The sequence below is a fragment of the Nyctibius grandis genome, chromosome 6, assembly GCF_013368605.1.
Source record: "Nyctibius grandis isolate bNycGra1 chromosome 6, bNycGra1.pri, whole genome shotgun sequence".
Lineage (NCBI taxonomy): Eukaryota > Metazoa > Chordata > Aves > Nyctibiiformes > Nyctibiidae > Nyctibius > Nyctibius grandis.
Window position 1 is genome coordinate 32,296,017 of NC_090663.1, and position 12,813 is coordinate 32,308,829.

Genomic DNA, 12,813 nt, shown 5'->3' on the forward strand with positions numbered 1-12,813 from the left:
ACTAGAACATAGATGAATCAAAATGTGTTTGTAAATCTGTGCTCTTCTTTGCAAAATCAAATGTTCTGCTGCTTTTTTTTCCTCTGTCACACCCAGATACAACATATAAACAACTAAGCCAGATTTGGGGCAGATGGGTTTTACTGGAATGGTATTCCTTCACTACTTGGCACAACCTCTACTTGTAAAGACTGTGCTGTAGAGATCATACTTGAGGGGAAAAAAAGAGAAGAAATCAGGACTTCAGGAAAAAGCTTCTTTCTTTACCCTAACTAGACTGAGATCATGCAAACCCCTTGCATTAATGGATCTTGGTGTCACACCTCCTGAATTGATGAAGCTGAGACTCCTGAGGCAACAGACTGGATGGTTTCTGTGCCAGCTCTGTCCCCCACGGCTCGTTCAGGAAAGCCATTCTGATGTACCTGGAGCACAGCCAGGAAAGTCAAAACCCCAAACCGTGTTTCACAAGGAAGAACCAAAGAAAGGTTTTCACCTGCATCTTTTTAATATAGTTTTTCTTGTTCAGTATTTAAGCAGAATTTTCTGTTTCTTTCTAGAACAAATCCGTACCCATACCCTTTTCACCCCTTTACTAATCGCATTTGGAGTCGCTGCAGGACTGATGTGCATCATAGTCATGATCCTGGTGTACATATATTTGCAGGTAAAATCAGAAGTCACTCTGCCTGAGTTAGGAAAGTGTGTGAGCTGCCTGTGGAGGCTTTGGTAGTGACAGCCATTCTCTTTCTTTTCCAGAAACCTAAATACGAAGTTCAGTGGAAAGTTGTTGAAGAAATAAATGGGAACAACTATGTTTACATAGACCCAACGCAACTTCCTTATGATCACAAATGGGAATTTCCTAGAAACCGGTTGAGTTTTGGTTAGTTTAGATCTATTTAACTTCATCTGCAAGGTGAAACCTTGAAGTCTCATATGAGACTTTGGTCAAACACAGCAGTTTTGTCAAAAAGACGTTGTGCAATAATGCAAATAGCGATAATTGCTCATGCTTACCTTGGGACAAAAAGCAAGCAGGTGTATCTACAATAGCTTCCTTGCTATCATAAAATAAAATGTTGAACCCTTCAGGAAGAAGTGCTCCAAGTCGTTACAGAGTCTTTTGTTTTGCTTTATTAGGTAAAACCCTTGGTGCTGGAGCTTTTGGAAAAGTTGTTGAAGCCACTGCTTATGGTCTATTTAAATCTGATGCTGCTATGACAGTAGCAGTAAAGATGTTGAAACGTAAGTTGCTGTAATATACTGTACAATTTTTTCTTGCTTCCTTCTGGACGATGTGTTACGAACTGAACATTGTGCTTTGCCTTGCAGCGAGTGCCCATTTAACAGAAAGAGAAGCCTTGATGTCAGAGCTTAAAGTGCTGAGTTACCTTGGAAACCACATTAATATTGTGAATCTGCTTGGAGCTTGCACTATTGGAGGTGGGGTTATGAACAGATCATTGATCATTTCTGTTTTTTTTTTATTGCCAGAAGAAGGAACCTTGTGAAGAAGAATCCAGTGCCGCTAAGTGTAGAAATCTTAAATACAGTTCTTGCTTAGTCACGTTGCAGATCATCATGACTATCGCCTGCAAATTCCTGAATCTAGATTTTTAGGCTCATCCTAAAAGTAGTAATGAGACTGCTGTAGCTGCAGCTAAAAAGGAAGGTTGCTGTTATTCTCTTTTCTGTGAGACATTGTGCACTTTCTGCTTGAGACGTGACAAAACGTATGGTGCAAGTTTTTTCCTCAACCACACTGTTTCTCACAAATGAGAAAAGATACGTGAACTGGTTCCTTGTTGGTATCCAAGGTGAAGTCAACAGGCCTGTCTTGTATAGTCTTCCAGACTTCTGTTTAAACTGTAAATGTATCTGTTAAGGCACCACTAAAGTTACAAATTCTAAGCAGCAGAAAGTTGAGAAAAAGAATTTTCCAAATAAAATATTGCACAACCTAAATGTTTCACATTTAATATTAACTTAATAAAGTTGTTTTCATGCATAGTAAAAGCTACAAAACAGCTGAAGTGTCAATACAGAGTGATACAGTCCTGTATTTTTAATATTTGTGCATTTTAATGTGAAAGATGGTGTTGCTTCTTACACAAATGTTTGCTCTTTAAGTTTTTGCTTCATTTTTCAAAGAAAAGGAGCTTGTAAAAATTCATAGTTTTAGATGGAGGCAAAATATTTCTCACTTTCACATTTAATGATTTAAAAATAGGATGAAACAATCTTGTTTAAGCAGTCAACAAAGTAGACTCACTGGCCTGAGTGCATGTCTGCCTCAGCTGAAAAAATGTGGCGTCTGTAAGAAGATCCCACCACAAACATTGCTTTTGCTGTTACGAAAGCTACAATTTTTAACTGCAGAAAAATGGAAATAAACTAGTGAGGTTAGGAAACAGTGGTACAGAATAACCTTACAGATAGAATCATTTAAAATCATAGAGTCGTTTAGGTCAGAAAAGACCTTTAAGATCATCGAGTCCAACCACAGATGAAACAGCACACAGCGTAATTACATATTCAAGGGCCATAGCTGGAGTCATTCACTCAGAAAACATATATTTGATCTATAAACATCTGTGCTGGAGATGACTTGATTCTCCTTTCCGATTTCATTTTAATATTCTAAGACCTTGTGCAATGTAGTTTTCTGTCTCAGCAGGCTGTTCTGATTGAATGATTTTTCCTATTATACTGCAGAATATAACACTCTACATCATTTCCAAAACATTACTGAAGGAGTGTGAAGCTCTACTGTAAACAGAAGTGAATCAAAAGGATTAATGTTTGAAGCTTGAATTACTCTAACGTTTGGAACAAATAACTTCCTTCAGGAAGTGAGCAAAATCAAACAGATGTATCTGGCCAGAAACATTATCACATGAAGAAAAAGAAAAAGACTTATTTGTTTAATTTATGTACAATGCAATGCTGTTGAGGTGGGGGGGAAATTAATTGGGAGCAACACAGCTTCAGCTGGACAATAGTTGCTGATCTGTGAAAGGGAAGATGCTAGGATACTTTTCTATAACTTTTCAAGTCTAGACAGTGCTAGGCAGTGTGATTTTTAATAGCCCAGCCTGTGTGCTTGGCTGAATGCTATCTTTATGTAAGGTTTTCCGCTTTAAAAACAATACTCACCTGTTTTCTAAACCTCATGGACATCTGCAGGTCCCACTCTGGTCATTACAGAATATTGCTGCTATGGTGATCTTTTAAATTTTCTGAGACAGAAACGAGATTCATTTATTTGTCCAAAGCATGAAGAACATGCAGGAACAGCAGTTTACGAGAACCTTTTGCATCAGGCAGAGCCTGCGGCGTAAGTATGACCTGCCGAAGTGTACTTGTGCTTTTAGAAGGTTGGGAAGGAGGAGATATCAGAGTTCATGAGGGATAAGAAACGTGGAGAAACCTTTCATGCAGCAGACTTTGCTGTGCAAGGAAACAATTTAATTAGAGAATATTTGTACAGTGGGTGGTTTGTTCTAACAGAGCACCATTGATTGTATACGCTCTCTGTTTTACTTCTTTATCAAATTTCCTGTAGTTATTTCATGCAGCTCCTTGGCTCAATCACCGTACATATTTGTGTTTATCATTCCTGTTAAACATTGGCAGTGCTCATTTAGCAGCTTGAATGACAATTCCCCCAGTGTTGGGCTGCTGGTGCTCTGAGCTCTCCTAAGTTCCTGCCTTCAGAAATGACTTCTTGCAAAATCAAACCAGCACCTTACAGTATCAGAGGCAAGCTGCCACCAGTAGCTCGCTAGATTTTGTGGTGACACGACCCATGTCACGATTCTGAGATTGCTCTTGTACTTTGATTTTTTTCAGTATATTCATCTGTATATTTTTAACCGCTCTGTTTTAGATACAAGCCCAGAGCTCTTTCCAAGTATGTTTCCAAGCGGATTTCCTGCTTGCTCCTTCCCTTTGCAAAGTGGGGGAGACATAACTTACCAAAACCTAGGCACTGTTACAATACCTACTCATTTTTATTTTTAGTCTGTTTATTGCCCCAAGGGGCCCATTACTTTGTGTTGGCAGACACAAAAGAACGAGGCAAACACTTAGGAGGTGGTAAAGTCCTTTGTCCCAGCAAGCTGGGTTACTGGTGAAGCTGTTTGTGCTGTGGCAATGTCTGGATAGCTGGTGATGCCTCAGACAGGTCGGGTCCATGAAAGTGATGAACACTAATCTGTGATTTGCCATTGGAGGTGTGCCCTCTTTTCAGTGCAGGAATTCACTGCATGAGCTCATTTTGTAAGTTGAGGTATTAAGGGCAGAGTATTTACCAAATTCTCATATTAATGTTTGCTGTAAAGCTGCAGCTGCTAAATGCGTCAGATGTGTTTGTGGTGGTGACTAGAGCTATTGGTGATCTCATTACTCCTTTCCATGTTAGCTCTGTGGCTGCATTTAATTTTCATAAGATATTTCAGGCTAAGGAAGGGCTATGTATATGAGTTCTAATGGCAATGAAGTAAAAAATCCAAAGTACATGCATCATTTCTTAAGGTGCCTAACTGTATAGTTATAAACCATGTAGTATGAAAATCTGTACATTTGAATTATATATAGCAGTAAGAAAACTTAAAAAAAAATGTAGCAGATGGCTGTCCCAAGCCTCAGCGATTCTTCAAAATACATATGAATCCCCTTTGGAGCATGGGAATCTCTGAATTTAACATTTTTTACCATTTGTCTTCTGCATTTCAATTGCCACTTGAGTGGCTGAAATATTCTGGTAGAAGTTGCCCTAAACAGAAGAAGAAAGCACTAGCAGGTCCTGTGAAACATCTGGATGATAATTTATAGAGAATGAAGTCTGTATAAACAGTATACGTGTGACAGGTTTTGTTTGCTTACCTGAGCCAAACTCAAAACTTTCAGACCTTTCATTAGCTGTACTGACAAACCTCTCTTTCTGTACAGGCCTTTTCTCATCTTTTTTTACACGCCCTTAAGTTTCCAATCTACTGATCGTTTGTAAAGCATTATATTCAGAAGGTTAACATAACCTTGGCTTTTTGTTCGGATGGTTTCTGAGGCCTTTTTCACTAAATGATGTTTTATTTCATCTGCTGCCTCTACAGTGATGTTGCCAATGAGTACATGGACATGAAACCAGGAGTGTCATATGCAGTCCCACCAAAAGCTGATAAAAAAAGACCAGTGAAGTCTGGTGAGTACAGTGACAAGGAATTCTGTTTGCTGGTGGGAGTGCAGCGAGGAGGGCTTCATGGTTTTTTTCAGTTTTATCATACTGTTCTCTCATGGATGGGGACAATTAAAACCCATGAATAAGAAGGCTTGAGAAAGACTGATACGCTAAATTACAGTGTCTTGTTTTATCCCCACACTTAAATAGAGTATCAGGATTATTTTTTGCTTTTTGGCAGTGGGCTATTTATGTGGCCCTAGTCTAGTACTTGCTAAGATCGCTATTTTGTTTAACATAAGATGAATCTATTTATATCTATATGTCTATATATCTATATACTATATCACATCCACTCAAAAGCTGTTGTCGTTTATATTGCATAGGGTCCTACACCGATCAGGATGTTACCCTTTCTATGTTGGAGGATGATGAACTTGCTCTAGATGTTGAAGATCTACTGAGCTTTTCTTACCAGGTGGCAAAGGGCATGAGCTTCCTTGCCTCCAAAAACGTAAGTTAAGAATTTGTCAGAGCTGGACAGAATCAGTAGATTTCTGATTTCCTTTGGCATCACTTTCAGTTTTTTAATGTGATCCACGTGTTTAAATGCTGAAATACTTCCATGTTCTTTTCAACAAGCACTGCAAACTGGTATGCTCCTTCTCGTACCTGAAGCTTTGGCTAATGTTGCAATTCTGTACTGTGCTCATTGGCCAAAAGTGGTGTTTTATATCCCATAAAACAGAATATAGGGTGCACAGTAGTCAATGTGAAGCAGCGTTACCGTGTATCCACAGTTCAGGCTAGTAGAATCAGTGGCCTTGTTCATGAACAGAAACTGGTCATGAAGATGTCAGGAGACAGAGAGGAATTGCAATGAAGTATGTTTGCTGCACCGTGAGACCCCACTGATGATTAATAGTGTCATGTCTTGGGAGACAGCAGGCGCAGCTGAACCCTGCCTAGCTGAGGTGGTGCCTCTTACGGGTTTGATCTTTAGCCCTTCGTTTCTTGGAGCATCCAGGCAGTTTCATGAGAACTGATGGCTTTGCAGAAACTGAAACCCATAGGAACCCTGAGGAGTTATTTTTTCAGACTTTTCTGGCATATGAAAATTAAACGGAATTAATGAAAGAACTGGAAACCTAACATGTGGATGCCTTCAAAAAAAATTAAATCTTGGGAGTTTAAGATTTGTTCTCTGTGGCACTGCTGGAGAGTTCACAACCTAAAGAACAGCAGCTGCAAAGCCGTCTATTTGTGTGAGATTTAAACAATGTTGCACTCGCTTCTTCTCTCATGCAGAATACTGCCTTAAACAGGGGAGCTACCACATCACGTGCTTCTGTTTTTTTAGCAATATGGCTTAATGCACAGGATATGTCTTGGTTTTTAATTTTCTGGAAAGATAAAATCAGCCTAGAGACACACAAATGATCTTCATTGGCTACCCTGAGCATAACAGTAATTTCTCTGGGTTTCATAGGAGAGGTATTGCGTAACAGGAAGGGATTTATAATGAATAGAAGTCTAAGCACAGCATAATTGTGATCTTCCTATGGTCATTCTCACATTTTATTGGAAAAATGCCATTTAACATGTAAACATTGTAACTAATACAGAGACAGGGTTGTACAGGTGCACCTTGGATAAAGCACAAAACCAAACTTACTCAATTTAAGGAAAATAAGGTAATCCTGGGATCCTATGTTAGTAGTGGGAAATGTGGCTCTAATTCTGCTCCAAAGGAAATCCACGGTAATATTCTCTCTTGCAATTGCCTTTTCCCCCCATTGCTCCTCCTTCCAAACCCTTTAGTTTATTTTTCATCTATCAACAGCTTCAAACCAGGCCTGAGAGGCAAACACATTATGTTACAAATTTTAATGGTTTTCACCAGGCTCCTACATGCTTCACTATTCAGGATGTCCAGTGCTTACATTCTTTATTTCTTCTTCTTTTGCTATAGAATAGCCCCAGGATTCACTATGCATCATTCGCAGTGACCATTTTCTTTATAGTCTTTCCATTGAGACAAACAGACACCGTGGCATTGAGTAGCAAAGGCAATAACGAATGTAACACCACGTCACCATGAGGTCAGGAAGTAATGTGCAGTATTGCTTTGGCAGTGCAGAGTTAACAGCTTTATCACAGAATTAAGTTGCACTGCGCTAACATGTTACTGTGCTTTTTCTTCGGTCGTTGTGCACCTACTCACTCTTAGTTCCAGCTAGTAAAGGCAGAGTAGTGTGGGCTGATGGATAAGATGCTTCAGATTGCCTGGTGCCCTCAGGGAAGGAGGGTCCCTGCTGCAGACCAGCAGCGCAGAGTACCCAGCTGCTCCTCTGCAACTTGCTTGTGTATCAAGGCTCAGAGGCATAAAAGTGCCTCTGTGTGGGAGTCAGGATAGGAGCCTGTCCTGCAGGGATAATTCCCTTATTAAGCACACGGTGCCTCAATCACAAGACAGGGCTTCCTTCAATGGACAGAGTCTTTAGTCTTTATTCAATGCAAACTGCACTGCTTCTGGAGGAAGGAGGCAGAGACATGCTGGATGGTTGGTCATTCCTTCACTTTACTGCTTCAGTGCAGTACTTCATATACAAAGTGAAGAATTTGTTGGATTGGGAGGTGAAGGAGAGTCCCCTGAGACAGTAATTGTCATTAAAAATAGTTCCTCATGTAGGCATGAAAAAGGGACAGAGATTAAGTTGCTTATGCAACCTGCGGTTATTTTCTGAGTTTTATTTGCATAATTCTTGGTATTTTAAGTCATTTTTTTTTGAAGGGAATTCCTGAAGTTTTGTATTTCAAGGGAAAAAGAAAAACTGAACCATCTTCAGCTATGTTTTAGACAGCTGTGGCCTGCGTACTATATACCGTCAGTAAAGTGGGATCTTAATGCTGTCCTTTCCAGATGGAAAAAGAGAACATTTTGTTAGAGAACTCACTCCATTCTATAACAAACGCACATGGGCTCCACAGTTGTGTATGAAGAAAACATGACTGCTGGGAAACTCAGGCACCCTTCGGGAGCTGCAGTTACAAACATGTGCACACCTCTCAAGTGATAACTGGAATATAACCTAGTTACATCACTGAACGCCTGACTGTTCATTGCAAGATAATGGCATGTGAAAATTTCCAGTATTTTCAGATACTTAGGTCTGCTTATAAAACTCTCCTAGGTACTTAATAATTCAAGTCTTCCAGAGGAATATTTCTGAAATGGGATTCATTTTCTGGACTTGTGTACTTTGAAGTTATTACCATAATTTTCCCTATTTTCAGCTTTTCAGCACTTTCCCCTCAGCCACAATAGTTACTTAATAAAAGGTTGGAATTATTTTAGAAACAAAACACGTTTTCCCCTTATTTGTCCTGTGTTAGGAAACAGGCCAGTGATTTTTTGACAAAAAGTCAGAGAAAAAGTACATTTAGCTGCAAACATGAAACACTAGAAAATTCAAAGTGACTGCAAGTGGTCTTTTCTAAAATAAATGCGTAGACAACCTTAACCATGTGGATCAATGTCATGATAGTAAAGATACTACACCAGAATGTTTAATCATCTGAGTAAGCTTATTAACACATGGCTTCATTATGACTTTCAGCTTGCCATAAAAATGCATAATGCAGTAAGTTATGTAGCTAAGTAAACATGTAACCAAGCAACACTCTGTTAAGGATATTATAAAATAGCTTTGTTTGTTTGTCTGTTTGTTATTTAGTGCATTCATAGGGATCTGGCTGCAAGAAATATTCTTCTCACTCATGGTCGAATAACAAAAATCTGTGACTTTGGTCTGGCAAGAGATATAAGGAATGATTCAAATTATGTGGTCAAAGGAAACGTAAGTATATATGATACTTTATCCACCTGTTTTAAGTTAGGGGAGTTCCTGTTGTCTTGACTTGCAAAGAAGAGTCTGTCTTAGACAGAAATCTAGATTTCTCAATTCTGATATATATCCATGCTGGTCAGGAACGTCAGGAGGGGCAATTCCTGATGTAGATGTGTGTGCTGACAAAATCCTTGGTATATACATGTTATACTGGAAAAAATGTGCTGTATGTTGTAGTGGAGGAGATGATTTGCTGCACCAATATAATCACAGAATCACAGAATCACAGAATGTTAGGGATTGGAAGGGACCTCGAAAGATCATCTAGTCCAATCCCCCTGCCGGAGCAGGATTGCCTAGACCATATCACACAGGAACGCGTCCAGGCGGGTTTTGAATGTCTCCAGAGAAGGAGACTCCACAACCTCTCTGGGCAGCCTGTTCCAGTGTTCAGTCACCCTTACCGTAAAGAAGTTTTTCCTCATACTTAAGTGGAACCTCCTGTGTTCCAGCTTGCACCCATTGCCCCTTGTCCTGTCAAGGGATGTCACTGAGAAGAGCCTGGCTCCATCCTCTTGACACTTGCCCTTTACATATTTATAAACATTAATGAGGTCACCCCTCAGTCTCCTCTTCTCCAAGCTAAAGAGACCCAGCTCCCTCAGCCTCTCCTCATAAGGGAGATGTTCCACTCCCTTAATCATCTTTGTGGTTCTGCGCTGGACTCTCTCTAGCAGTTCCCTGTCCTTCTTGAACTGAGGGGCCCAGAACTGGACACAATACTCCAGATGCGGCCTCACCAGGGCAGAGTAGTCTTTTTGTTATACCTGAACATACTAAAAGTTACAGCTCTGTGACCAGTTGCAAGTTTTGCCATTGGAATATTCTGGTAGCCCAATGCTAAATATAATTATTTTGAAACTTTTTCTCTCAGCATTGCTATATTTGTCCAGTACTGAAATAGTTTTTTAAAAAATATCTAAATAATCAGGGGTTTGCATCCTGTTCTTTGCTATAAAGCATCACTCAGACAGTGGAAACTGGATTCTGAAGTATGAATTTATTGATGAGGGCATAGTGTGAGGCAAAAAAGCCTTGTTTTTTTTCTGATTCCATATACAGATTTTATCCTCCTATGTGTAACAAATACAGCTTTAACTTGCAGCTATCGTTCAAGCCCTGTAACAGGGTTGGAACAAGACACTATATTTTGATGAGAAAAGTTTAAAACCTCCCGTGTAGAAGAGTACCAATCACACTAGTACCTACTAGACCTCTGGAGGGGTACAAAGACACTTTGAAGTGATGCAGATTACCTTGGCAGCACTCCAAGTCCCCTTAAAAGTGCTAGTGCAGTAAAAGGAACCCTACTACAAAAGATAATCGAGCTTGTCTGTGGTTAAGCTGGAGAAGTGTGCTACGAAGTACAGGTATTTTGCATCTCAAACTGATTTGCGGTGCCTGGATTAGTTTTAAGTCTGTGTCAGATACATGCAGCCAGCCACTGCCTTCAGAGTACACATGCTTTCACTTGCACTGTTTTTCAAAGGAGAAAAGATCCATGTTCAACAAGGCAGCCCTCCTCCCCAGCCCTGCTGAGTGCTCAGCACTCAGGGACTGGTCATTAGTTAGGGACTTGATGACACACAAACTGAAGCTTGCCCATTCTGGCTCTGGGCAAGCTGATGAACAGAGAAGATCCCACACCTCAGCATTTTTCACCAAAGTGGTTTGCCACACTTGCTTAGCCTCAGTCAGTCCATGGCACCTGAGGTATCTGAGATATCTCTACTGCTCTGCTGTCACCCAGCAGTCCCTGATGTCCCAGGTACCTACAGCATCCCTATTTTAGGCTACGGAAGAGACGGGTTTATTGGTTGTCTTCAAAAACAATGTTGGTACCAGCCACTGGGTGCCTAGAAGTTGAGGTTAAGGGAACAACAGGAGCAGAAGTAATTCAGGAATGGCTGTCCTGGCAAAATACTGAGTGGCATTTAGTGTAAGAAAGCTGCTTTCAGGCTCAGGGTCAGGTCAGGAGCTGCTTGATCAGTCAAGGCTCCTGGGAGTGGGAAGTGCAGACCAGCAGCTTAGGAGGGAAGTGGGCAGTAACTAATGAAGTTTTACATGTCTAGGCTACCCTTTTAAGTTTCCTGAGTTGCCTGACAATAGGATTTTGCGTAGCCTGAAAGGGTCAGAGGAGGACAGGGGAGAAAGGAAGCAGTGGCTGCACGAGGCGTCTAGTTGCATCTGGCTAAGGATGCTGCTGGGAGGCAGTGCTGCTGACAGCAGCTGGGGGCTTGGCCAAGAAGAGTGTTTGCTGTCTGTGTTGTTCAGGAAATAAATAGCTCTGGGTTGCCTCTCTGGTGAGCCAGCCCATGGCAAATGCTGCCTTTCCTCCACCTCATTTCTCTTCCTTTCCATTTACCTGCTTTTCTGTCGGGTCTCCTTTCCTTACAAGACATCAAGGCTCTTCTCTGTAGTATGGTTGAAATGTATCTTTGGACACATCATTGCAAGGCCACTTAAAAGGAAGAGGTCTGGTTTCTCCCACAGCAGGACAAATGCTTAGGACAGAAGCCTGGCCGCCTCCTACAGTCAGACAAGGAAAGGGCAAAGCAGGGAGAGGAAGGTGGAAGCAAATCCAAAGACTTTCTGTGCCCTTTCCTCTGCTCCAGTTAGCGTTCCTGAGGGATGTCTGTCCCCACGCAAACTTATGAAAAAATGTCAATATATATTTCTTTCCTGTGAATTTTCTTTTTTTTTTTTTTTCTGATACACTGAGAAGCTAAAGCAAATGTCTTAACTGTTGATTAAAGCCTTGAAGCACCTTGACTATGTGAATCCCATCTGTGTGCCTATGGTAGCCAGTCCACGGAAACAAAACGTGTGTTTCCATAAGGAACCATGCCATGGTCATATATATTATTTTGCTCTGACTTCCTACCATCCTTTATAAACAAGACAGAAGGAATCACACAGTATACAAAAAATCAGAGTGCAAGGAACTGCACGAGTTTGGTAGACCCGCAGAAAGATGGATCAATAAGAGATCTGGAGACTCTAAAATGCTGAGATTTCCATTTTTGGTTGGATACTTCTATTTCTCAATTTTACGAGTATTTAAAGCACATAAGAAGTAGAAAAGGTTAATTTTATCTTGTAAATTTTGTATGCCTTATGTCTATTGTCTGAATATATTCCCTTTTCCCTGGAAAGGCTCGTCTTCCTGTGAAGTGGATGGCACCTGAAAGTATTTTCAATTGCGTCTACACCTTTGAGAGTGATGTCTGGTCTTACGGGATATTGCTTTGGGAGCTCTTTTCTTTAGGTAAGCTCCTTCAAGTCTGTTCTTCGGGGGATTTCTGTGTCATCTTGGTTTTGCTGCAGATGCAGAAATCATGTTGCTCACGTGCTCTCCCAACAGGAAGCAGCCCATATCCAGGGATGCCCGTGGACTCCAAGTTTTATAAAATGATCAAGGAGGGATACAGGATGTTCAGCCCTGAGTGTGCACCGCCTGAAATGTAAGCGAGCAACCAGCACCTCTAATCGCCAAATATCAGCAATGATGCAAAGGAAGAGAAGCTTCCATTCTTGCATTAAGGCTCATTGCACTGCCCCATTGTCTTTTTTTTTTTACGTTCTTTTCACATTTTAAATAATTCGTGTACTCTAACTAGCAGAATACATGCCTGTGTTGTTACAAGCAATGAAATACACTCATGCCTTGTACCATCTGATCACTTTGTCATGGCATCTGCTCTGTGTCCGATAAATTAT

The 12,813-nt window shown here is 40.7% G+C and overlaps 1 protein-coding gene across 1 annotated transcript in view; it reads left to right on the forward strand.

Moving 5' to 3' along the window:
* KIT (KIT proto-oncogene, receptor tyrosine kinase) overlaps window positions 1–12,813 on the forward strand; it is a 57,568-nt gene that overhangs the window by 42,984 nt on the left and 1,771 nt on the right. The window contains exons 10-19 of the mRNA XM_068403457.1: window positions 561–667; window positions 760–886; window positions 1,144–1,248; window positions 1,336–1,446; window positions 3,190–3,340; window positions 5,118–5,206; window positions 5,569–5,696; window positions 8,920–9,042; window positions 12,250–12,361; window positions 12,458–12,557. Coding sequence (XP_068259558.1) covers window positions 561–667; window positions 760–886; window positions 1,144–1,248; window positions 1,336–1,446; window positions 3,190–3,340; window positions 5,118–5,206; window positions 5,569–5,696; window positions 8,920–9,042; window positions 12,250–12,361; window positions 12,458–12,557 — 1,153 coding nt within the window. The remainder of the gene's footprint in view (window positions 1–560; window positions 668–759; window positions 887–1,143; window positions 1,249–1,335; window positions 1,447–3,189; window positions 3,341–5,117; window positions 5,207–5,568; window positions 5,697–8,919; window positions 9,043–12,249; window positions 12,362–12,457; window positions 12,558–12,813) is intronic.